Genomic DNA, 26156 nt, shown 5'->3' with positions numbered 1-26156 from the left:
CCACACTGAAACGACCCAACCTTGATCCAGAAATATTAAGTAATTACAGACCTGTGTCAAACCTACCTTTCCTCTCTAAAGTACTCGAAAGAGTAGTGGCACAGCAGCTGAATGCTTTCATATCGGAGAATAACCTTTTTGAATCCATGCAATCAGGATTCAGGGCTAACCACTCTACTGAGACAGCTCTGATCAAGGTAACAAATGATCTCCTACTGGCAATGGATTCTGGCGCTTCATCACTTTTGCTGCTGCTGGATCTTAGTGCTGCTTTTGACACAGTGCACCACAATTTCCTACTAGAACGGTTGGAAAAATGGATTGGTCTCTCAGGAACCGTCCTCTCGTGGTTCAGATCCTACCTCTCAGATAGGACGCACTGTGTTAAATATGGTGAAATGACATCTGAGCCCTTTAATGTTACCTGCGGTGTTCCGCAGGGTTCAGTGCTTGGCCCCCTTCTTTTCAGTATTTACATGCTTCCATTAGGTGATATTATTCGCAAGTACAATATCAGCTTCCACTGCTACGCAGACGACACTCAACTATATCTTCCGTTGGAGGAATCTCACACACTAAACTGTGGAAATTTGGAGGCCTGCCTCATTGAGATAAAAGAGTGGATGTCACTCAATTTCTTGCGTCTTAACTCTGAAAAGACCGAAATGTTAGTCATTGGTCCATCTAAATGCCATGATATATTCTCAAAAACTGCTGTGAACATTGACAAATGTCACATCACACAGAGTGACTCAGTTAAAAATGTAGGTGTCATATTTGACTCTGATCTATCCTTTGAAATGCATGTAAAGAAAATTACTAGAACCGCTTTCTTCCGTTCAATACTGTCTCAGTCTGATGCGGAAATTATAATTCATGCGTTTGTCACCTCCCGTCTCGATTACTGTAATGCACTACTCTCTGGTCTCCCGAAGTCTAGAATCAAGTCACTTCAGCTGGTACAAAATGCCGCAGCGAGGCTTTTAACTAGGACAAAAAAGTACGATCACATAACACCGATTTTGGCTAACCTGCATTGGCTCCCAGTTAGCCATAGATGTGATTTCAAGGTTCTCTTAGTATTGTACAAAATCATACATGGACTTGCTCCCTCTTATCTTTCAGATCTGATTTGCCCCTACGTCCCGGTCCGAAGCCTACGATCTGAGAGTGCCGGTCTTCTGGTGATCCCAAGAGCAAAGAAGTGTTCCGCTGGTTCGAGAGCATTCTCCATCCGGGCACCGGTGCTGTGGAATGCTCTTCCCCCTGAGATCCGATCTGCAACCTCAGTGGAAATGTTTAAATCTAAACTTAAAACTCACTTCTACTCCATAGCATATGAATAACCTACTCTTCTCGTCGGCTGAAAAAATAGTCTGTGTAATATAGTGTAATAATCTGTGAAGCCCTTTGAGACTCTTCGTGATTTAGGGCTATACAAATAAAAATGACTTGACTTGACTTGACTTAAAAGAGCCTAAATATCACAAGCATGTCTTGCTAATGCTAACAGTACCCAGTAAGTGAGAGGGCTGTGAATTACTGGTGACGCTAATGTATCACCAAATAGCGCTCCTAATGCTAGCAGCATCCAGTAGGCGGTGGGCTCTAAGTGACTGTCAACGCTTAAGTATCACTGGGAAGAGTAGTTAATGCTAACAGTACCCATCAGATATTGCTAACAGCTACCGTTTGGGTAGAGCTTGCCCTTAAGACACTTGTTGTCATAATAGACAACAACAATGACAACAACCAGCAGCTATTGTCGCCCAGGAGTGAATCGTGAACGCAGTGTGGAGCAAAAACTTTAAGAGTAACTTATTAGGTGTCCTACCTGTTTGTTGTACTTGTTCCCGGTCTGGCAGCCATACTCCGAGCACTGGTCCGATCCCAGGGACATAGCGTCTCCATTTCCGCTCGCCCCACTGCTGCTGCTGCTGGAACCGGCGCTTCCCACACAAACGCCGCTGCCCACAAAGGTGTTAGAAGGCGGCAGCTCCTGGACCGCTTGGTGTTTCTTGCCTTCAGCCGGTGGAGAGTGGGGTTGGAGGTTGACAGCAGGCAGAGGAGAACTAGATTTGTAGTGCCTGGCTAGGTCGGGGCTGGACTGGTGCCGCCTTCCACCGCCCATCCTGGGACTACCGGGGTCACCGTCTACAGCGCAGTAACGGGCCGCCAGGCGATCGCTAGCACTACTGATATCCTCCTCTTCCTCTTCGTCAGCGTGGCGGCGGAGTCCGTTTACCGTGACAATACCGCTATAGAGCGACCGGTCCGATTTTCCAGTTCCTGCGGCCGTTCCGCTGCCGGTCCCGTTGCGTTTGTCTCGGCGGGGTTTGCGGCCTCGGTCTGAACCGCCGCCGCGCCCCACTTGCGGTTGAGCCCCTGACGGACTGAAGAAATCTTCCTCCGGTTCCTTTTTGCCCGCTTCGTAGCCGTTTTTGCCTTGAGCGCCACATTGCCTCGCTGTGACTACGAGTAGTATGACCAAAATGACGGCAGCCGCTCCCGCCAGGACACCAATGGCGACGCTGAGGCGCTGTTTGCCTAGAGCACGCTCACTGTCGGGGTCCCCAGCGATGTCCAAAGACAGTGGAGCTAGCAAGCTTCGGCTTACCTGGAATGAAAACAAGTGATTGGCAAAACGTTACAAAGGGAGGACCGAGACAAAGATCTACATTTAAGATAGAACAATATTAAATCATGATATTCTTAACTATAAATATCTTCTGATCGTCTTTGGGGCCTATTCTATTCAGTTCCAGTCGTCCCTGGCTTGGATTTACGGTATTTATTCGTGTTTAGTGCATATTTTTCGCCATCGTAGTCGATAGCGTACATTAGCAATTGACAAAAAGTTACCAGGGGAAGACAAAGACAAGGAACTGCCTCTAGAATGGGCCATAGAACAATATTATGGTATTTTTCCATTACATGGTTCCAGCTCAACTCACCTTGCCTAGCTGCAGATACCAAGTAATTTCTTTGAGTTGCATTTTCCATTCAAAGGTATTACCACATGCTACCATGGCTTGAACTAATGTTCAGTGTGATACAAAGATCATGATGTCTAAAAATTGAAATATCCTCAGACTGTCTCTGAGGCCTATTGCATTCTGATTCAGAACTCTCGAGCATAGATTTATACTGTGCATTATTTTCAACCTTACTTTGAAAGCTAGTATTGTATTTAGGTCAGAACCTGGCCTCTTGTTCTACGTTTAAAGCAAACATATTTTTCTGTGCTGAGAATTAACTTAATTTACAACTACTCAGTGTTTTCCAACCTTTTTTGAGCCAAAGATCATTTCTCAGTGCCGTTGAACCGCTGGTAAAAGCAAATTAAAACGAAAGATAGCTTTCGCTAGAACACAAAGGAGCACACGATGGATAATTTCCAACGGCACAGTACGACAATTAAACAAGTGTTCAACAGTGGTTGGAAAACACTGAATAAACGTACAAGTTGTTTTTTTTTTTGTGTGTGTGGAAAACTAACCTCAGGGATTTAGCCTCATGGTCCGTAACGTCATGTGAAACAAACGAATCTCCAACGTCATGTGAAACAAACGAATCTCCGAAATGTGGTTTTTTTTTTTTAACGAAACCTCCCTCAATGGTTTGAAGAGTTATTTTGATTAAGCCTCCTGCTGCCTTAAGGTCAAAATGACCCGCCGTGGGTGTGTTATAAATGCCCCAAAACTCAGCAAAATTATATTATTATCAATTCAAATTTTAAGACTTCTCCTAACAGTAGAAACAATGAAATGTTGTGTTATACACTTTCCCAAATAAGCTGATGAAATAAGTTACAAAGATGGTCTTTGGGTCAAAATGATCAGTGAGGCAAATCTAGTTGAAATCTAGGTCACAGATAGCAAGGTTGGGCACTTGCATACAGCGCTACATATGCTTCGATTTGTTTGGTAGGTTTCTATTGTATTACACTTTTTTTGTAATTTCTTTAATATTTCACTGGATGGAAAAAGAGAAACTTTAGTCATAGGAATGAATAATAATAATGCATCAGATCCTTTTTGCAGATTTTCTGTCTTTAGCTATAGCAGTGGTTCCCAAAGTAGGGTAAACGGACCCCTCGGGGTGCAAATCGTCTTTCCGGGAGGTCCCTGACACAAGGTCTGAGACTTAGCAATAATAAAAGATTTTTCTGAATAATAGAACAAAAACATGTTCATTCCCTCTATGTATCACAACCTATCTATACTATTTTGAGCCCATCCCAAATGAGTGATTAAGGCAGCACCACACCCCAACCCTACAGTGCCAGTATCTTAGCGTGGAGAGAGAGATAAAGGAAAGAGAAGGTGTGTGGCAGAAGGGTCCTGAGTGGACTTGACTTATTGTGGTTTGCGCCGCACATTGTTTTTTGGCATGGTGTCGTAAACATGAAGTCGTTAGCATCTGCTCGTTACCATCTACTTATTAGCATCTACCCATTATCATTTACTCGTTTGCAATCGGGAGATGCTTTAAGGGATAGTCTAAACCCACAGCTTTCGTAATAACATAGCAATAGCGCTGTGTAATCACAGTGTGTAATACACAGTAATAACAAAATGAATTAAAAATTAGCCCATTCATTTTGGATAGGAACAATTGTGCTTTTGCATGTAGTCGTTCGCATGTAGACATTAGCAGGTAATTGTTAACATCTACTCGTTAGCATGTAGTCGTTACCATGTAGTATATTTAGATTGCACACTACATGGGAAAATGCTAAAGTCAGGGGTATGTGATTTTAACTATTATTTTCGTCAATTTTGTTTGTCTCTTTCTGACGTCTCATTCATTCCACACACACCCAGTGATGTGCTCACTCTCAGGTCCCCTGCTTCAAAAGTGAAATGCCAATAAAAACAACTGAAATGTGGATCTGTGTCACTTAGTTGACTGAGCTAAGATTGTTTACTGTTGGATGGACCCTCACACAAAGGGAAAAAAATCTGCAAACTCTACACAAAAAAAAGAACCTGAGCAGAAACTGTTTCCCACACGAAACATTCTAACTGTGAGCCACTTGCGCTAACCACTCATCCACTGCGCCAAGAGACGAGTCACACACGAACAGAAAGCCGTAACCGACAGCTACACAGTAGGTGTCCCACATCAAACAGCATCTCCAGCTTAATTAAACCCATCACAGTATTTTATGGGGTTATTCCCAGACACGCTGAGTGCCACTAAATATATTATCTCTCTTGCGTCAAACTCTTTAAAAGGCGTTTGTAATTCGAGACGGGAAATAACCCAAATTAAGTTGTTGAAAAGCTGTGGGTCTCAACTGTTCATACTTTAGGACCCATCCAAAAATTCCCCTTTTCAAAATTATTGATTGAAAAGCTGACATCATATTTGGCCATCTGGCTGGTACAGGTACACAAACACCAGATTTTTTCCTCCTTTCTTTTTAACATACTTTTCCACCTCTTTTTCCTTTCTTTTGTTTCATGTTTTTTTTTTTAATTTTGTTTCTGTTTATTTGTCTTTTCCATTTTTCTTTTTTTTCTTTCTTTTTTCTTTTTTCCAAGTTTATCTTTCGTTTTAAATTTTCAATTTACTTTTTGTTCTTCTTTCTCATTTTATCCTTTTTCTATTTTTCTTTTATACTCTACTTTTCTTTTTTCCTATATTTTTCCACTCGTCTTCTTTTTTTATATACTTAATTTCTTAATTTTTATTTTTTTTATTTTTTTGTTCATTCGTTTTCTCTTTTCCCTTTTCTTTTTTCTTCTTTTTTGGGAGAAAAGCTGGGAAAAACAAAACAAAAAGAGTATTGATGCTTTTTGGCCACGTTCGAATCTCCATAGTTTGTATAGTTGCTTATGCTATTTAACACCAATTTCCGGATGCACTACCCAATAAAGGGATGAAGGAATAATAAAATGCAAAACGCTCCGCTTCAATAGTTTTGTCGTCAAAATAATAAAGTCCATACTTCATTCTCTATCTGTGTTTGGCCAGGTGTAACAAAATTTACTGGTCTTTTTTGTGGAATAAAATAGCAGGTGTCAACTTCCCCCTTTAGTGTTAAAGAGTGTCATTGCCCCTCAGTTATATATTTGTTTTGTTTTATTAGCTTCATTTTGCCAAGGCAAAGACCTGGTCACGACCCACTTTTTGGTCCGGACCCACCAGTTGAGAAACAATGGTTTTGAGCAGACGGGACTAGACGAATATATAGAAAATAAAAGACCTCAAGGTTGAGCAGTAAAAGAAGACGCGGCAATCAATATGTGAATAAAAAGGAGCGACACAAAAAAGCTAAACGGCAGAAAATGACTGTATCCCCATTACGAGCGTTGTCACAAAACGGCTATTGTGTAGGTAGGAGTGGGAGTGGATTTATGCGAGATTTGTTATCCTTATTTTGCCACGGAGATTTGGAAGGGATAGTGATTCCTAAGGCTGCAATGCGGTCCTTTTTGGTACCAGGGGATTCGCATCCATGTATTTTTAAGCACTGAATGGCATTCAAATACGGATCTTTGGCATGTCGTGCACTTGTGATGTCCTTGCTACATGAGGGAGATTCATAGCCAGTTGTGAACTTTAGATTTTTTGGGACATGTTCTGTTCGTATCATCACCAATCGGAAGAATCCTGATCAATTTAGATTTATGTCTAAACACTGAAAACATATGTTGGCCTGGAGAAGAATGCGTGCCACTAGGCTGTACTTTCCCAAGACACACCCCATATAATTAATGGTGCCCCTACGACCCAAGTGGTTAAGGGATCCAACCAACCAACAGACCAACCAACCAACTATTAACTGTATATATTGGTAGACAGATCGATACATAGGTAGGTAGGTAGGTAGGTAGGTAGGTATATTGGTTGGTTGGTATGTTGGTTTTCCTCGTGTCCAGCATTTGGGTCTGCCCGGCATCTGGTGACACAACATTTAAGTTGTGGCATTTGCATTATTGACTATAAAACAAACCATTAGTAATTAGTTTAGCATTAGCTTAGGGGTTTATATGTTTGCATACGTACTTGCATGCCTTGCTTTGTGTTTAGAGCACTGGAACACAATAAATGTTTTGATCTATTTTTTTTTTTGACATACAACATTCTTGGATCAAATTAAAAGCACTATTATATATATATATATATATATATATGTATATATGTGTACACATTTATCTAAAAATATCTAAAATATATGTGTGTCATTCTAGTTCCATGTAGAACTCCCAATGGAATCTACTTTTCCGCCACACGAGCTTTGTTCCAGCTGAGCTCAACACTCCACATCTCCATAAAGTACGTCTCGGGCTCCCCCGAGAACGGTCCGATTCCCACCACAGATGCGGACTCCGCGTCCATGACATGCTCTCCCGTGTCCACGTCGCCATCCAAATTTAGATCTCGGTCGTAGATGACTTTGCAAGAGGTTCTGCAGTTTAGAGGCGATATAATTAATTCATTGCCTAATTACCCAGGTGGGAAATGTGTTCTGCCAAGGCTTGTGTCAAGTATCACTTCTTTTAATGATAAGGGATTATGAAGCACTGCGTCGAAATGTTGAATATATGGCGAGCTACATTTGAAGGTACACACACTGCCTGGGACATAACCGTTATGTCTGTTAGGTGAGCATGTCTATGTAATATGAATCAAACGATGCCTTTAAGCCAGGGTTGTCAAACTCATTCGAGCTCAGGGCCACATGAGGGAAAGCAGAGAATTCATGAAAAACGGAACAAAAGTAATATAGACAACGAAACAAAGAAAGAAAGATAAAAAAGTGAGAAAGAAAAAAACAAGAGAGAAGGAGAGACAGGTAGAGATCAAGAGATAAAGTAAAAGAGTGAGATAGAGGGAGAGAGAGAGGGAGAGAGAGAAAAAAAAGAGAAAGAGAGAGCTCAGAATAGAGACAAATAAAGAATACAGCTCGGTTTGTTTTGTGAGTGGTGCCTGGTTTTGATCAAAAACAGTGGACATATTTAAAACGGCATCTCATTTTACTATTGTGCTTCTTTTAGCGTTGTCCTACGGTCGGTTTCAAAACCCTTGGCGGGCCTGGTCTAACCCCCGGCCCGTAGTTTGCTCCAAGTGATGTGCTGCTAGACTTGACTTGAACTCCGTTTTGTTAGCCTATGCTAAGGCCTGAACCCGCCCTGCCAATCCTTATTGCAGGTTCATCGATTGTGACGGTAACAATGCCAGCCAGTCTATCTACATGTAAATCATTCCTCTTGCAACCTAACCTGCAGCGGAAGCATCGCTATTACATGGACAAAACGCTGCAACTCAGGACGGCTATTTTTACTGCTTATATTTCATGTTGAGAAGGCTCTGCTGTGTTAGGACCTTTTCACTTTACAATGTTTTTCCCATGATATGACATCAATTACAAATTATTTTGCATGTCCAAGAATGTATAGAATTTTAACTTTGCAGTTTTTGTTTTTACAACAAGTTTTGGGTTTTCTATGATAAGAGACCTGTTATGTTAAGTTAGCAATTACTACTAATGTGATGAAAAAAGTTACTATGCTACTAAGGTGATTACTTTGAAATATTGTTAACAGGTTTATCAACCATATTTCTTAAAATTACAAACAAATATAGGTTCCCACTATAAGTAAGCGGAACAGGGTGGACGTGTTGTGCTTTTCCTCATCAGTAAACCATATCAAAACATTTAAAAAGTTGATTAAAGAGTGGTACTCACTCTTCTTCTCCTGAAATTTGTTCCCTCCAAAAATAGTGTGACTAAAGAGATAGCCAGCAAATGATTTCAACAGAACCCTTATCAGAGTACGCAAGGACAAAATATGTTTTAGAGATTCTGAAAATGAAAAACTGAATACCTGAAATTGACATTAGGTGAGGAAAATGATCACTATGGCAGTACAGAAATGCTGAAAAAACATGAATTTGTTAGATTTTTCTCACTTATATTTGTAACAGAAGTCAATCAAACATGAATAGGCACATCACATTTTAGTGTACTCCTACTACAATCAGTGACATTTATTTAAAATATATTTTTACTACATACATACATCAGTGTGTCCTATGTTAGAGGAGAGTTGGGCATACAACAAAATATACTAAAAAAAGCATAAGCCCATTTTAAAAAAAATACTATTTTATGTCACTGGGACTCAAATGGCACCGAATAACAGGAGTGACCCATAAAATGCTGATCTACTATTAGTGTGCGTCCATGCATCATGAAAATAATGATATGCTATTGGCTGCACAGTCTCTATCTATCTATCTACCTTGGTCATATCCCTCAAGAGGGGTGACCGACAGCAAGACAAACACATAAATAACAAAGAAAATAAAAGGGAAAAAAAAGCAAAAAACACACAAAAATTTTGGGACCATGGCCAACCTGATTGCCCAAACACCCAAACAAGTTAGGCACCTCGGCACCTAAGTTTGTCATGCCTTCGTCCCTCCAGATGAAATGGGACACCAGAAAGTGGCCATGTCACTCGGGTCAGGGTGACACAACACACTCTTTGGTTCAACAGCAGGGCCCGACAGCTTTCACTGGTTTACCCCTGCCACATCATACGGGTGCCCAGCCCATCTTAAGAACGCGTCCACATTCCCATTATCCTTCCACAACACCTCTCCACTCCTTCCTATCACCAACAAGAGCTCTAGCTTCCGTTATATTTAGACCTATTTCCTGCACAATGCACTCATAACACCATCCATCCACGTCAATCGCGGCCTTCCTCTTGGTCTCGTTCCATTTACTTCTGCTCTGTGGATCCTCTTCAACATTTGCCCCTCATCCATCCATGATGATGTGTCCAAACCAACCGAGTACTCTTATCAACACGCTTGCTCAGTTCCACGACTACTCCAGTTCTGTCTCTCACAATTTAATTTCTCAATCTATCCAATCTTGTCACTCCTACCATACTCCTCAAACACTTCATCTCAAAAACATTCAATTTCCCTCTTAAATCTGCATTCAGGCTCCAAGTCTCTGCACCATACAACACAGTCGGCACAATCACACTCTCATACAGTCCCCTCTTAACATCCATACTCATACTCTTGTTAATCACTCTCCTCAAAGCACCCAAAACCTTGCTTCCTTGATTCACTCTGTGCAATACCTCGCACTCCATTCCACCAACTGCAGCCACATCACAACCCAAGTACTTAAAGCTTTCGACTTCTTCCAGCACCTGACCATGCAACCTCATTTCTAACGCCATGCCCACTCCATCACGTGAACACTTCATCACCTTACTCTTCCCAACATTGACACATAACTTACGCCTATCACATACTCTTCCAACTCCGTTACAAACTTCATTAAAGCGGCGCTGCCACGAGCGGCTGCCTTTTCCAGCAGCTGCCCTATTGTTTTATTGTCTGCTCCGATCTTCGGTGTTTTTTCTTCCCGTTTTGACAACTACACTATGGATTACTTCTATCCTATGGATATGGGTTTTAGCGCACAAAAAATGCGTGTATTCAAGGAATTTCAACTCCTTGCCCTGAAGAATTCTCGTGCCGGCGTGATGAAGGGGCCTATCGTGGAAGAAGAGCCGTAGCTAGCGAAGCGGCTAGCGGCGTTATAAGTCTTCGGTACCATCCGTAATCATGGTAAATGCGAACTCACGACCAAATAAGATCATCGAGTGCTGGTGGAAAACATTGAAGCGCACAGGGAGCGCAGTTGCTGTGTTTTGCGGAAACGTGGCTCACGTTTAGCATTCCGGACGCTAACGTGTAGCCACCCGGAGCTACCCGCAGCAATCCGGCTTCAACGCCGCTAAACAGAGACACGAAAGCCGGGGGGAATCGGAGAGGAGGCGGACTTGCTAACACGAGGTGGTGTATCCCTGTATTTTCACAAAGAAAAGTTTTCCATATGCCGCAGGGATGTCAAACTTTTGGACTGGCGTGACGTCATCCACTCCGCTACAAGCACCCCTAGGGCATCATGTTCATCTGTTAATAAACAATGGGGTAGACTGCTGGAAGTGTGAATTTCCCTACGGGGATGAATAAAGTATCTATCTATCTATCTATCTATCTATCTATCTATCTATCTATCTATCTATCTATCTATCTATCTATCTATCTATCTATCTATCTATCTATCTATCTATCTATCTATCTATCTATCTATCTATCTATCTATCTATCTATCTATCTATCTATCTATCTATCTATCTATCTATCTATCTATCTATCTATCTATCTATCTATCTATCTATCTATCTATCTATCTATCTATCAATGTTTCCTCAGAATCAGCCACAAGCGCTGTGTCCTCTGCAAACAACAACTGACTTACCTGCCACACTGTTCCACTGTTGTCCATCATCTCTACACCTTTGCCAAATACTCTTGCATTCACCTCTCTCACTGCGCCATCCATGTACACATTAAACAGCCATTGTGACATCACACACCCCTGTCTCACACCAGTCAACACAGGGAACCACTCACTTGTCTCACTCCCTACTCTTACACATGCTCTGCTGTTCACATAAAAACTCTTCAATGCTTCCAACAAGTTTCCACCCACTCCATACATTACCATCACTTGCCACAACGCCTCTCTATCAACTCTGTCATACGCCTTTTCCAAGTCCATGAAAGCCAAATATCCTTACCGTTTGCAAAATATTTCTCACACACCTGTCGTACTGCAAACACCTGATCAACACATCCTCCTCCTTTCCTGAAACCACTCTGCTCCTCCATCACCACCTCATTCGTTCTTTCTCTCGCTCTCTTATTCAAAACTCTTCCATACAGCTTACCTGGCACGGACAACAAACTGATACCACTCGAATTGCTACATTCATACTTATCACCTTTACCCTTGTACAATGGCACCACACATGCACTACACTAATCAACAGGAACCACACCACTTAAAAAGCATACATTCAACAAACGTACTAACCAGTCAATCATAGCTGTGCCACCTTTTTTCAGGCATTCAGCAGTACAACCATCAAACCCAGGTGCCTTCACCCCTTTAATTTCTTTCACTGCCTCTTGCACCTCCCATGTTTCCACAGGCTTCACATTTAAATCACCCAACACAGGCATTCTCTCCATACCATCGATCGCCTCGACTCTCATTTCTGTCCCATCCTCCACATTTAGCAACTCCTCCAAATACTCTGCCCATCTCGTCCTGACTGCACTACCGCTAACCAGCAGTCTACCATCCTTATCTTTCACTTTCCCTCCCTTTCCAGAATCACTGTTTCTTACTCTTTTCACTTCTTTCCAGAACACTTTTATCCTTTCCTCAATGTTCACTCCTATCTTTTGACACCATTCATCATTTGCTTTCCTTTTTGCTGCTTCCACTGCCGCTTTTACCAACCTTTTCTTCACTTTATATCTTTCATACGCATCGCCACTCTTATCTTGCAGCCACTCCTCAAAGGCACGTCTCTTTTCTGTCACAGCCTCTGATACCTCATCATTCCATCATTCACTCCCTTTCCTAATACCTCGACCAACTTTTCCACACACTTCTTTTGCACTCCTCAACACTGCCTCTTTAAACCACTTCCATTCAATTTCCACACTCTCCATTTCTCTTCTACTAATCCGTTCATACTCTTCCCTTATCCTCTCTTTAAACACTCTTTCCTTTTCTGCCTTATTCAACTCTGACATTTTCACCTCTTCCCTCACACTCTTCTTATAACTAGCCCTCCACAATCCATCTATTCTGTTTTCCTTCCACATAGAAATGATCAGACATACCACTCATTTCACCTCTGTAAACATGCACATCCAACAATCTACTTAACATCCCTTTCCTAACCACTACATAATCCATCAGTGCTCTGTCCACCATCTTGCCACTATCCACTCTGACAAAGGTATACTTATTCACGTCCCTCTTTTTAAACAATGTACAGGTGAACCTCGGTTTTCGAACGCTTTTCAGTTTGAAGAAATCAGAGTCCGACCAAAAATTTCGAGAAATTCTTGCTTCGCTATTGGGTCAAAAAATCGGAGTTCGAACGCTGGTAATGCGTGAGTGTAGATCGCTCTTTTCCTGACCAACTGTTATTGCGTGCGGACGTGCTTCGTTTTGCTTTCGCTTTTAATATAGGTGTACGAAGAGTTTTAGCCCCTAATTATGCCTCCGAAGAAAGTCAGTGCAAGCAGCAAATTGCTACAGGTGAAAAAGGAAAAGTAGTGCGTACAACTATTGCATTTAAGAAAGAAATAATAGCAAAATATGAATGAGGTGTGCCAGTGTCTGATCTTTCCTGCGCCTTCTGCTGACCACCACAAAGGTAAAAAAATCCTATTCATAATTCTTTTCTTTATGCTTTTTTTCTTTTTTACACGTTTATGTTAGCGTAATCTTTGTTACGGAAGATTACGATAACGCAAACGTACGATTAGCCTGGGTTAGCTTTAAGTTTACGTTAAACATTCAAGGTAAACATTCAGGGTGTTGGAACGGATTAAAACGATTTACATTATTTTTAATGGGAAAAATGATTTCGGTGATCGAACAAATCGGTTTTCGAACAGGGTTCTGGAATGGATTATGGTCGAGAACCGAGGTTCCACTGTATTTCCAATCACCAACTCATTTTTACACACATAACTCAATCAATTTCTTCCCACTCTCATTTCTTCCTGGTACTCCATATCTACCAATCACATTTTCAACCGTTTCATCACCCACTTACTCTAGCATTCAGGTCACCTAGTATTACCACTGTGTACTTCTTAAAGACTTTGCCAGTGGTCAAAACAATACTGAGTGTTTCAATAACATTTTATATCCTTTGAATATAAAAAAATATTATGATTATAAATGTATGTATTTTCCTGTACTAATGCATGAGCAGATCATTTGTATGTGAAAAGAAAAAAGTAGCAATCTTCAGCAGACTGTTTCCAAAGATATACTTCAGAGTGTTTGGCAGGAGCTGAATTACGGACTTCACGTATGCTGTCTCACGCAGTGCGCGTATTGAGCATTTGTGAAATCGTCTACATAATCCACAAGCTTTCGAATTTCTCGTTGAGATTTGGATGAATGAATCTTATGATCTTCAACATTAATACTTTTTGATGTAATTTGCGTTAACCATGTACGTTCAGTGAAATGTACATCTTAAAAGATATGACATTTTTGAAACACTGTATTTTCGTACCATGAATAACTATAGCTCCCAAGTTAGTAGTGCTATAGAGAGATACAAAACATGATAACCATGGAATTTAAGCTTGGGATGATGAAAAAATACAAAGAAGGCACACGGAAAGCTAACCTCGCTCAGTTGCGTGGCCATAGCCAATCAAAGATTGTAATTATTTTTAAAAATAAGCAGGTGATTAAAGCAGTCATGACTACCCTCACAAGTGAATATTTTGAAATCATTTTAAATATTAATGCGATATCCCTTCCTCCATCTGCCTCCACCTGCTACTCCACTCAACCAGCTCAGGTCACGACAGGTAAATATTTGTATTTATTTTTTACATGTACAGTATATTAATTTATATTTTTAAACTAAGTAGTACTTACTAAATACTGTTTTGTTATTTTAATGTTTTTGTCTGGGGTACCAGGGGTTTGGAAGGTGTTAGCTAATTACCACAGGTTTCTATCCCGCGCTATATGGCTCTTTTACTTTGCGTTTGTCACCTCGAAACGGATTAACGTCTATCCCTGCGATCGACAGTATTTTTTATAGTATTCATTAAACGGGATACAGTTTTTACACTGTACAGTGCATTTTTCTGGATCCAATGTGAGAATAAGAGGTGTGTTTCGGGGGAAGAGTTGGCTATTTCCAGCAGGATATGGTCGAGGTTAGTATGTCAGCCTCATAGAGGTTTGGGGTTCGAATCTTGGCACTGGTCCTCCTTGTGGAATTAGTTTGCTTGGGTATTTTGCAAGTAAAGTAGAGGTAACTTATTCTTTTGTATACTTTGTCTTCATTTATATAGTTATCGAAATGATTTGGTGTTTTTATTCCTCTAACATTTACTATCAAGCAAGTTTTAAGTAATATTGGAGTTATATGTATATTATAAGTTATTTTAAGCCAGTGTTTTTCAACCTTTTTTGAGCCAAGGGAAACTTTTTTCATTAAAAATTGTCAAAGATCATTAAAAATGAATCCCCAGAACTACTTTTATAGCTTAAACTATAATATTGCTTAAATTGACAGTATAGTTAGTTAAAATCTTTTTGGGTTATCGTAGCTCAGGTGGTAATACAGGTTATTACTTATTTTGGTGTATAATTTTGCTGTAATTCTATTTTTGTTTTTGTTTTTCAGAAACAAAAAAAAAAAACAAATTTCTCTGGAAACATCAAAATCCATGTATGTCCCTTCTCCTTATTTTGAGAGTGTCCTTAAGTTAAAACTTATCTTTTTTATTTCACATAGAAAAGTTATCAAATATATTGATCATTTGTTTGGATTCTTTTAAATCTCTCCTAGATATGAAGTTTTATAAAAGATATCTATGAATGATATTGTATCACTTCTCCAAACAGATACCAATATTGAATAACTGTGTATATCACATGTTTTTTTTGTATTCTACAATGTGTGTCCTTAGATTTTGTCCCTGTCATGTGAAAAAGTAGTTTGTCTAATTGTTGGCCATTTTAATGTTTATTTTGCATTTTTTTACATTTATAGAAGCAAAAAAAATGACCAAAAAATTAGACGATTAGGTTACATCGAGAAAAAACTTGTATTGTTTAGTTTGTACGAAGTCTTGCGGGCGCAGATTGTTATAGCCTGACTAATGGATAATTTTGTTACTTTTGGACAAGTGCAAAGGAGATTTCATGGGATGCTAGTTCCTTATATGGACTAACTGTTGTTCATTGTTTTAAGTATTGAATCATTCTCGCTATCAACCAATCATGTTGCTGTTCTTTGAATTCCACACCCAAAAGGGCTGATTTTTTTTTATTTGCAACATTTGAGATTTATAAAAAGAGGTAGCTCAGCGGGGAGCTTAAGGAAGATATTAAATTTTCTTATCTAAGAGCAATTCCCCTTGTTCTTGCAATTTTAAAATTAATTGATGTCTCCTGGCTTTATTTTGAGTAAATAGTAAACGGACAACATTTTAAAATACGCCTTAACCAATCACTTAGGAACTCCACAGCACTTTACAATACACTGCACACTTCACCTATTCACACCCCCAACCCCACACATTGATAAGTCAGCCATGTAAGGTATCTATTTGCATGTCTGAGGCAAAAAGGATTCAGCATTTTGCCCAAGGTCACTTGGACATTTAAGTCAGAGGATTCAAGAATTGAACCCCCAACCTTTATGGTCTCTAGGCCAGGCTCTACCTCCTGAGCTACTGCCACCCTCCTGAGCTACTGCCGAATGTATACAAAAGTTTAAACTTAATACAGGGATCAGAATGGAGATTTTCATTTTCAGCTGAAATAGCCAGGGTCCAGGAATAAAGCAGGGCGGAGCACCCCCCCCCACCCCCCCACCCCCCCAAAAAAAACACACACCCCCCCAAGCTCCTGGGTTTTAGGCAATTTACTTGTCCAAAACCATGCTTATATTTATCAGTTAAGTAACATTTTTAGAAGATTAAAATAATTTGCCCACATAACTGATTTTTTTGTAAATACTGCAAGATAAGTTCAAATGCAGTTCAGTCCCTGCAGCTTGAGCAACAATGCGGCCAATTTTTCTAACGGCCGCCAGGGTGCGCCAGAGCAATAAAGGAAAGAGTGAGACAGTCGGATTTTGAATTTGTTTGCTACGCAAGAGAAAAAGTGAAAAAGTCGGAATGCCTTTGGGGTTCAAAAACAGCGGAAATCCGCGGATCCGCGGAAAATTCTGATCCCTGTTAATACCAAGAATTGGTTCTTTTTTCCTCTTCTGTATCATTATTTGTCCGATACCCATGAGTGAGCTGTTAGAAAAAAAAAGATTTCAGTTTTCTTTGAGTCCCATTCATTTTCTACGCCATCAAATATTCAGTAAGGAAAAAATAAATGTCACGGATATAGTGAAAGTACAAAATTGGCCATATTATTTAAATCTCAATTTGCCAAACTACAAATCCGACATCTCAAGCACGACAACAACCGCTAAAACAACTAGCTACGACCGCATCGTTGCATTGTGGCTAGTTAGCGAGTGGTGGCGTAGCTGAATAAAAAGACCAATTTTCTGTCGTGGCGCTGCGGCACTGGTGGGCGTTTTCTCTGCCTGATTACGTCTGGCGTCTGTCCACCACTTGGTTTGACTTTATTATGAAACAACGCTTTTGTCCCTAAGCTGACTTCGACTCCATTTCAGGCTGTCCATGCAATCATACTAAACGCTGCATATATTGTACTCCAAGACACCATTTATATTAGCTCGGACACAATACGGCCAATTGTTGGAGTGAATGGCCCCAGCCGTTCATGGCCCAATTTCTTTTATTTCTTTTTTCAGCACTATTATTCCAACACTTGTTGTAATAGCCCCCAAAGCTCTCTTGTTCTTCAATCTGGAGTTGTCTTTTTACTCTTGAGTGAAACCTTTATAATAGTTAAGTGTCTGAACAACATGTATTGTTTCTTTGTTTGGTCGTTGCCAGAGCCGGGTGGTACAGAGGTACATTCATTACGTTACATTTACTTGAGTAAGTTTTGCGACATTGTAAACTTCTAGGAATATCTTTAAATCACTACATGTTTTACTTTTACTTTTGTTGATTTGTGAAGCAACTGTACTCTTACACTGTAACATTCAGCTACATTGAAGCCTTTACTTAAATTACCTGCGCGTAAGTATGCGTCTTTCTGTCTTGGTGGCGGACAATATAGTTTACACTTTACTCCTGTCTTAATTTGTTATGTGCTGTTTGCGATTGTGTTTTGTTGACCTTTAATTTGTATGAAAAGGTATGTTTCTTTTATTTTTCATTTAATGTTTTTTTGCAAAAAATGTAATTGTATCATAGTTTTTTTTTGTTACACTAAATAGTCAATGTTTCCAATGAACGTTTTCTTGTGTGTTTTCCAGAGATTCTGAGTCGCTTGAAGCTGACATTAAAGTTGCTTGCTAGAAAAAAGTTAAATGTTTAAATGTGTTACACACCATTGTGACATCTTGTGATAGAGTAAAATAATAAATTTGACCAGCTTAGTACAGTAATGTATTTTTTCTAAACCATGAATTTATTTTGTGGATAGTGTCACATTGGTACTATACTGATTAAGGGGACCTCCAAAAATCTGTCTTTTATCGTTTTCTCCTTTCCGGCTTTTTTCCTCCTTTTTTTGTTTTTTTCCACACAAGTGAAACACACACAGACACACACAATATAAATGAGGTAATGGGCTATCTTATTCTGCCTGGAGAGTCGGTTAAAAAAAAGGACTTAGGCTTTATATGTGTTTTTTGCGCATATTTTTTTTAATTTGATTTATACTATTGTTATTGTATTTTTTCTTAAAGTACTTCAATGTACCTGGACTATTTTAATTTATTTTAAATTATATATAATTTATTGTTTATTGGATGGAATTTGATGATTTGATGATCTGATTGAATGGTTGCTAAAAAAAATCAACAAACAAGACATTGCTACGGTTACTCAGTACTTGAGAGTTTTTTTTCAGACAAAACAAAATGAGTTACAAATCTTGACGTTTTTACTGAAGTAATGTCATTTATAAAGAATAATATGCTTCCTTTAAAGCTGGGGTGTCAAACACATTTTTGCTCGGGGGCAACATGGTAGAAAAAAACATTCACTGGGGCTGGACTAGTAAAAGAATGGACAAAGTAGTGCGCCTTAGTTGGAGGGCTAGGGGTCTTTTCAGAGGCTCACAATGAAACTGTTATTAAAGGGTCTACGATTTTATTATAAAATGATGATTGAGGGTGTTTTTTCCTCATCTTTTTCCTCAACTTTGCATTAAAAGAAAAAAGCAAACGCAAAAAGAAAACCAAGAATTGAATTCATTTCCACTACCCTTTATTTAACTTGACAAAACTCATGCAGACTGGAAAGTGGTAAAAATAGCAACCAAACACTAATTAAAATGATTGATTTGATGATTTAAGTCTTTTGGCATTTTTCTTTTTTTTTTTTATGAAAATGTTTGCTTTACTTCAATTTAAAATCTATCAGAAAAAAATAGCTAAAGTTGTTTTAAACAATGACACCCAGGTTTTTTTTTTTTTTTGCATTTATCATTATGCCTTAAACAGCACATACGTGACTTTCATTTTAGATAAAATATTAACGGAATGTGTTTTCTCAATGTTCTCTGATTAATGGTAGCGAATACAGCTACAGTGGGTGCAGTGTGAATGGTACCTGGCTTTGGCAACTTCCAGTGGGCATATTTAAAACTTTAAGTAATTGTTAACGCAATTAAGCTTACTGTATCTTTCTCTTGTGCTTCTCTCAGCATTTTCTTGCGAGCCACATAAAATGATGTGGCATGCTACATTTGGCCTGTGGGCTATAAGTTTGACACATGTTCTTTAAAGGGACACAGTGTAATAAATCCTGGTTACAGGTCACTTTAGCTTTGAAGCGAGCAGTAGCGCATGCGATCAAAGAAAATGCTCCACAAAAGCCAAAAAGATGCCACTTCACAAAACTTGGATGAATGGAGGTCCGTATTTTCTAGCATATGCAAAGATTAATTCTAGCAAGCTAAAAGTCATTAAAGCTGGTAAGACTCCTTGCAGGTGACAACAAAATACCAAGCAAGCTGGATACACCTAAAGTGACTGAAAAGGGTTTATAGCTGGTGATGTTCAGATCTGGTGTAACCAGCTAACTTTGGCAGCTAACAGAGGACTAGGAAAATAATGCGAAAGCAAAGCCGAATTTGTCAAGCGTCGGAACACTGACTCAAAGAATTCAGAGACACAAAGCAGCTAGCAATAACAATAGAGGCTAGCAGCAGGCCATAGCTCGCAGCAAAACCGTTGACAAGAGTGCTAGAGGAGGAAACAGTGGTGAAAAAAAGTAAAGAAGCCTGAACCATTCCATTCAGGGAATAGTTGTGTGTGTTGAGTGGCTTATAGCCTTAACTCAGAGAATGGATGGTTGAAGATGAAATGAAAATGAAATGATCTGCATTTATATAGCGCTTTTCAAGTCAAGACTTCCCAAAGCGCTTTACAGTGTGCTTCACATTTCCCAACCATGTAAGCAGCCATGTAAGGTGCTAACCTGCTTATTGGAGGTATTAGGGGTTCAGTGTCTTACCCAAGGACACTTCGAAATGTAACACGGAGGAGCCGGGATTCGAACTGCGATCTCTTGAACCCAAGACGAGCGCTCTACCCCCTGAGCCACTGCCGCCCGATCTATGATGTATACTCATAAATGGTAAAAGATGAGTTATAATGGATCTTTGCCATCTACAATTTAACAAAAATAATACTAATATTAGCTTTAGAAGTCAAACAATGGTCCACCAAATATCCCTCGATGGGCTTTATATGGACCCCATGTGCCACAAGTTTTAGACCCTTTGGTGGCCTGGTCACTATCTCACTTTTTGTGAGTTCAAAGACCATGAAAGTTTTAAAGGTAGAAATCAATGGCCAATTTTCTACATAGTTAATCGAGGGACCTTGGGACCGAGTCCAATGCTACCAGGGACTGTCCTTTGCCTCTCAAATGCCTTCAAGCCATTTTGACTTTCTCCCTGTTCACTTCACCGTAAACACAGAAAGCTGACAGCTGTAAACTAAAAAAAGCAAAACTCTCCAAACTAGATCCCCTTATTGGATAAAACTACACTACATAAAAGTACATATTTTTGAAGCATGTCATGCAACTTCTGGGCCCATTTAATTACTAGTCAAATCAATTTAGTTGATGCACACTAGAGAGCGATTTTGTTTTCAGTTGCAGTTATTACCTTTTAGCATTTGCAGATTAACGGAGCCATTATTCAAGCATAATGGGATGGGGATTTTTGGTAATATAATGAGGAGAAGAACACATTGTTACTAGCAGTATGTGGTCGTAATTTGGATTGCTCAAGTTGTTCATGATGCAACAGTAAATGTTATGTCTAGTCAATTTGCCCTACAAGCTACTCCTCCTTGTTATAAAGTTTTTATTTCCACAAGATCACGCTTCCCCATGTGTGCCGATGTTTGATTTTTTCGTATTCCACTCGCTTGCTTGTAAAATGACTTATTTAGTGTCAGGGACTTGTTCACAGGTACTTTGTTTTATGTCTGACTACTAATGCAAGATACAACAGAAACGGCGAAACCTCATCAATATTCCAGCCCTACTCTAGTGAACGGACCCTCCTTAAGTGTAGCTTCCGTTTCCAGCGAACCTATTCCAACAGACCCTGAGAGGTAGAAACTGGGCCAGTCCGTCTCTGGCACTCTCCATGTCTGCCTCCAACACTATCATCGCTAATGCTTTCGCTCTGTCTTGCTCGCTACACACAAACACACACCTATTTCTCCTCAGCTTAGCGTTCAATGTACCGTAAAAAGGAGCGCAACTTCAGTTATAGCTGTTATTTTAGCAACACAGTCATTAAAAGGATGAAGAACACGCTTCTGCAGGATTCAAACAGCACAGAAATCAACACTGCCAAAAGTCCTGAAACGATATTCTCGATTCCTTTATCTGGGACAAATATAGTCACGGTCGGGAGACTTCACAACGCAGAGAGGAGAATCCATTTGTTCAATTCTACCCAAAAAATAATCGCCTTAGCACTTCAGTTTAAATAGCCACAATCAGTTTTAATTAACACCCTCCTTTGTATTGGGATATCAGTGTAGTCGTTATTCGAATGGATCAGAAGAAGGAATCGTGTCTGACTATCGTTACCAATTCTGTAGAACAATCGGTACAAACCAAAACATGTCAGATAACCACCTCTTCCAATTAGGCTCTGTTTAAATCCAGATCATAGAATGATTACCTGTGCATCTACCAAGGAAGCGTTGACCAGGCTTTCATTAATGAAGACATGGATCAAGGCGGTGGAGCAGAGCGAGGGCGCCCCACTGTCGTTGACTCTCACCACCAGGCGGTGGAGGCCCTTGTGGCGCCTCTCCAGAGGCTCGGCCAGGGTGATCACGCCGTTGGAGAGCCCGATCTCGAACAGCCGGAAGGGGTTGCCGCCAACCAAAGCGTAGCGGAGATCGGCGTTGGGGCCAGCATCCGAGTCGGTGGCCGTCACCGTCCTCACAATGGTGCGGGCGCCACTTGCTGGGGGAAGCAGGGTGTAGGAGTCATTTGCGGGAGAGGTGACCGTGGGGGCGTTGTCGTTCTCGTCTGTCACGAAGAGGGACACAGTGGCGGTCGCCGTTTTGCGAGGCTCCCCGCCGTCCACGGCGCGAACGCGGAAGGTGTAAGTGGAAAGCTTTTCGCGATCAAATGACAGAGAAGAGAAGATGGTTCCTGTGTTGTTCTCAATGGAGAATACTTCCTCTCGCTCTTTGCTGCTGTCTTCCCTGATGCTTTTATCTATTTTATTCTTCTCGTCTGGTCCGTCCATTTCCACGAAGAGTGTGAGTTCTGCGTTCTCACCTTCATCAGCATCCGTCACTGTGACCATTCCAACTGGGCTGTTGGCAAGCAGGTTTTCTTTCACGTAGAAGGTAAAAACCTCCTGTACGAACTTTGGCGCATTGTCGTTGCGGTCAGTCACCTGAATAACGACAGTCGCCGACCCTTGTAGAGGTGGAGTGCCCTTGTCCTTAGCGATGACTTTGAGTTCGTACCTGTCTCGCAGCTCACGATCCAGGACGCCGCTAGCACGGATATCGCCGTTGTCTGGATCGATAAAAAAAGGCCCATTCCCCAGCGAGTCCAGAGAATACGCAATCTCTGCGTTTTTGCCGCTGTCCGCATCAGAGGCTACCACAGTGATCACCCTCTCGTTGGGGGAGTTGTTTTCTGCAAAGTGGACCTCCACCACACTTTGGGCAAAGACCGGGGGATGGTCGTTGTAATCAACGACTCGTACCATTAGTGAACTGTTGCTGGAGAGACTCGGGCTTCCTGAATCCACTGCCACAATGGTGACGCTGTACTCTTTGGTGACCTCGTAGTCGAGCAAAGCTGAGGTATGCAAAAAGAATTTTTTCTTGTTCCTGTGAGGGAAAAAATGTGCAAAATGCATTAATGTAGTATCCACTATGTTCATTCAGGTTGTTTCCAGGAACTCATAAAAAAGTTTATTGGTTACATTTACATTGTTTTGTACTTGTCAGCAATAAATCAGCTTAAGATAGAATAATAATTGCCTGGGGACATAATTATTGAGCTTCCTTCCTCGACTCATCATCTAGTGGTTTTCTTGTCAATGACAATGAGACCACTCAGTATGACTGTAACAAAGGAAGTATTGTGGTAGCTATATTTCTGCCAGCTAACTCTACTGAGTGTTTTTCTCACTTCCTCGTGAATGTGTTCAGGAAAAACAGTTTTTGCAACTGACTTGAAATGACTGACATTTTGGGTATGCTCTGTTGTAGTAATTTTACTAAATCAATCAGAAAAGCCTTGACTATATTGAATAATAATGATACAATTTCACCGATAGCACAACATTTTATCCACTCTCTGGTTTCAGTCAATCAGAGGCCCACTTGAGCTGATTTGAATAAAAAAACAGCATGAAACAACACTTGAGGCACTCTGGATTCTCAGCAGAATCTAGATTTTGTTGACGCACTGGTGGAGAAGCAATTTGGGGACAATCATTTGAACCTCATACATTTTTCGTTGTAATAATGTGAATACTAACTTAGTAACCATTTTAGATCTTTCCTTATGAAGATTTTACCTTCTCAAACTCACCTGTCAAAGGCCTCATCAGCAGGTAGAGGTGGAAGAGCCGTTTCCCCAGCTGGCTTCAAAGTGAATGGGACATCTCCAACAACTGTACAGGTAACAGCCCCGTTTTCTCCCTGGTCTCGGTCCGAAACTTGAACCAGAGCAACCGGTGTGTCTACCAGGACGTTTTCCGGGACCAACGCAGCTCCATCTCGGACCGGGATCCGTCCGATCTTTCGGATCTCCACGACTGGTACATTATCATTCTCATCGCGTACTGCCAAAATCACTGTGGTCCGATCAGAGCGCGGTGGCTGACCCCTGTCCCGAGCCGTGACTGTGAACCTCAGCTGGGCCACCTCTTCCCGGTCAATCCGGTGAAGAACGCTCAACCATCCAGTGGCCTCGTCCAGTCGCAGCAGCCTCCGGACCGATTCGGTGGCGGCTCCAAAGACGTACTCCACTTGCCCGTTGACCCCAATGTCCCGGTCTGAGGCCTTCACTTGGAGTACTGGTGTTCCAGGCGGAGCGTTCTCCGCCATTTCTGCTTCATACGTAGGCCTTTCAAAAAGTGGGCTGTTGTCGTTGACATCGGTGATGGAAACCCGCAAAAGAGCTTGTGACGATCTTGGTGGGTTTCCTCCATCTCGAACCCGCAGGATAAGTTCGTATGAATCTTTTTGTTCTCGGTCCAAAGTACCTTTGACAATTAGCTGAGGTTGTTTTTCACCATCTGGTATATCTGCCACTTGGAGTTCAAAGACAGAGCTCCTGGTTCCTCCCACATTTTCGCCACTCCTCCCCCTCCTCTCCCCAAGGCCATCCACTCTCCCAACTGGATTCCCTCCTGTGGTGCGTCTAGCCGAACTTGGACCAGTCGCGCCTTCTTGGATCAACTCGTACCGGTCGATACCGTTGCGTCCAAAGTCCCGATCCGTAGCGGTTGGGAGCAGGTAAAGCGTGCCAATGGGCCGATTTTCCTCCACTGAGAGCTGAAGCACCGGTGATGGGAACGATGGCGTGTTATCGTTGATGTCCGTGATAACGACCCGACCCTCGAACAAGTCCACCCAGCTCTGCAGGGGTCCAATCACAGACACCTCAAAGTCCAGGAAGCACTCATTCTCATCAAAAATCATCTGGCACTGGGGCATCTTTTCCCTGTCGATGCGCCTCGGCCCAGTGGTCAGCTCGCCGGTCACATTGTCAATTTTGAAGAACTCTGATCCGCTCTCCAGGGCAAAGGTGACGTCCCCACTACCCGTACCCGCTGTCAGGCCGAGGTCCGCGGCCACGTTGCCTATCTTGACGTCAGGCTGGCCCTCTTCCGCCACCCTGTACCGGAGAGCCGAGAGGACGCCTGGTAGCTGAGTCAGCAGCTGCAGCAGCAGCAGCGAAACCACGAGGCTGCCAGCCCGAGCCGCCGCACAGTGCACTGCACCAAGTGGATGCATGGCTCCTGTCCTGCTCTCTTTACTTCTTTCCCGTAGTAATAGCTGTTTGATCTGTACGACGCTCTTTGTAACTCTGTCCTGATGTCTGTCCAGTTATTTTAACTTCAACTGCACCTCTGTCTTATTCTTTCTGGGCTCGTCAAACCCGTGATATATCTACACAAAAATCCAATGTGCTGCAGGGGGAAAAAGAAGGAAAACCCGACGATTAATTGACGCACTGCTCAGCATTTATAACCGTCACTTTTCATTATTCCAGTCACATACGGGACAGCGGCTTTTTTTTCTCCTCGCGCGCTTCACTTTACCGAAACTGCAATGCAGCACCTCCAGTCTACACAAAAGAAGAGGCGAGCTTTGCGTCCTACTCACGGGCAGTCCAAGTAAATAACTCAAGGGCAAGGGTTGGGTGAAAAAAGTATTATATTGTCTTACCTAAAGAGCCGGTGCGTGCCTTTGCTTTCGTTCCCCGCAGTGGCGGAGCGACGTGCCAAGCCATCGGCTTGCAACTTGGAATAAGGGACAGGGGCGCTCCAAAGTGGAACACCTATGGTTCAGAAGTCACCAGGCGGGGTTATGTTTTGGGATCCCGGCACGGGCATCAGTTAAGCGTTAATCCTCGCCGGCGTACTGCATGTCGGTAATGGACCAAGTGAAGATGCGCCTTTTTCCAAGAGTCCCGCATTCTCCCCCCTTCTCTCTCTCTCTCTCTCTCTCTCTCTCTCTCTCTCTCTCTCTCTCTCTCTCTCTCTCTCTCTCTCTCTCTCTCTCTCTCTCTCTCTCTCTCTCTCTCTCTCTCTCTCTCTCTCTCTCTCTCTCTCTCTCTCTCTCTCTCTCTCTCTCTCTCAACTTGCACCTCCTCTTCTCCCGCTTCTTTGGCTCTCTTGTCTCACCTGCACTGCTCAG

General features: G+C 41.6%; 1 protein-coding gene across 1 annotated transcript in view; it reads right to left on the bottom strand.

Annotated features, from left to right (window-relative positions):
- pcdh7a (protocadherin 7a) overlaps positions 1-25938 on the bottom strand; it is a 118486-nt gene extending 92548 nt beyond the window's left edge. Inside the window, exons 1-4 of the mRNA XM_088342712.1 lie at positions 25686-25938; positions 23821-25426; positions 21935-23111; positions 1835-2617 (exon numbers count right to left, since the gene is read on the bottom strand). Of these exons, the coding sequence (XP_088198838.1) occupies positions 1835-2617; positions 21935-23111; positions 23821-25250 (3390 nt within the window). The 5' untranslated portion in view covers positions 25251-25426; positions 25686-25938. The remainder of the gene's footprint in view (positions 1-1834; positions 2618-21934; positions 23112-23820; positions 25427-25685) is intronic.
- Positions 25939-26156: the final 218 nt, after the last annotated feature.

Source organism: Urocampus carinirostris, chromosome 8, assembly GCF_059441175.1.
Source record: "Urocampus carinirostris isolate Australia breed hairy pipefish chromosome 8, RoL_Ucar_1.0, whole genome shotgun sequence".
Taxonomy (NCBI): Eukaryota; Metazoa; Chordata; class Actinopteri; order Syngnathiformes; family Syngnathidae; genus Urocampus; species Urocampus carinirostris.
This window is presented reverse-complemented; position numbering and strand designations above follow the sequence as displayed.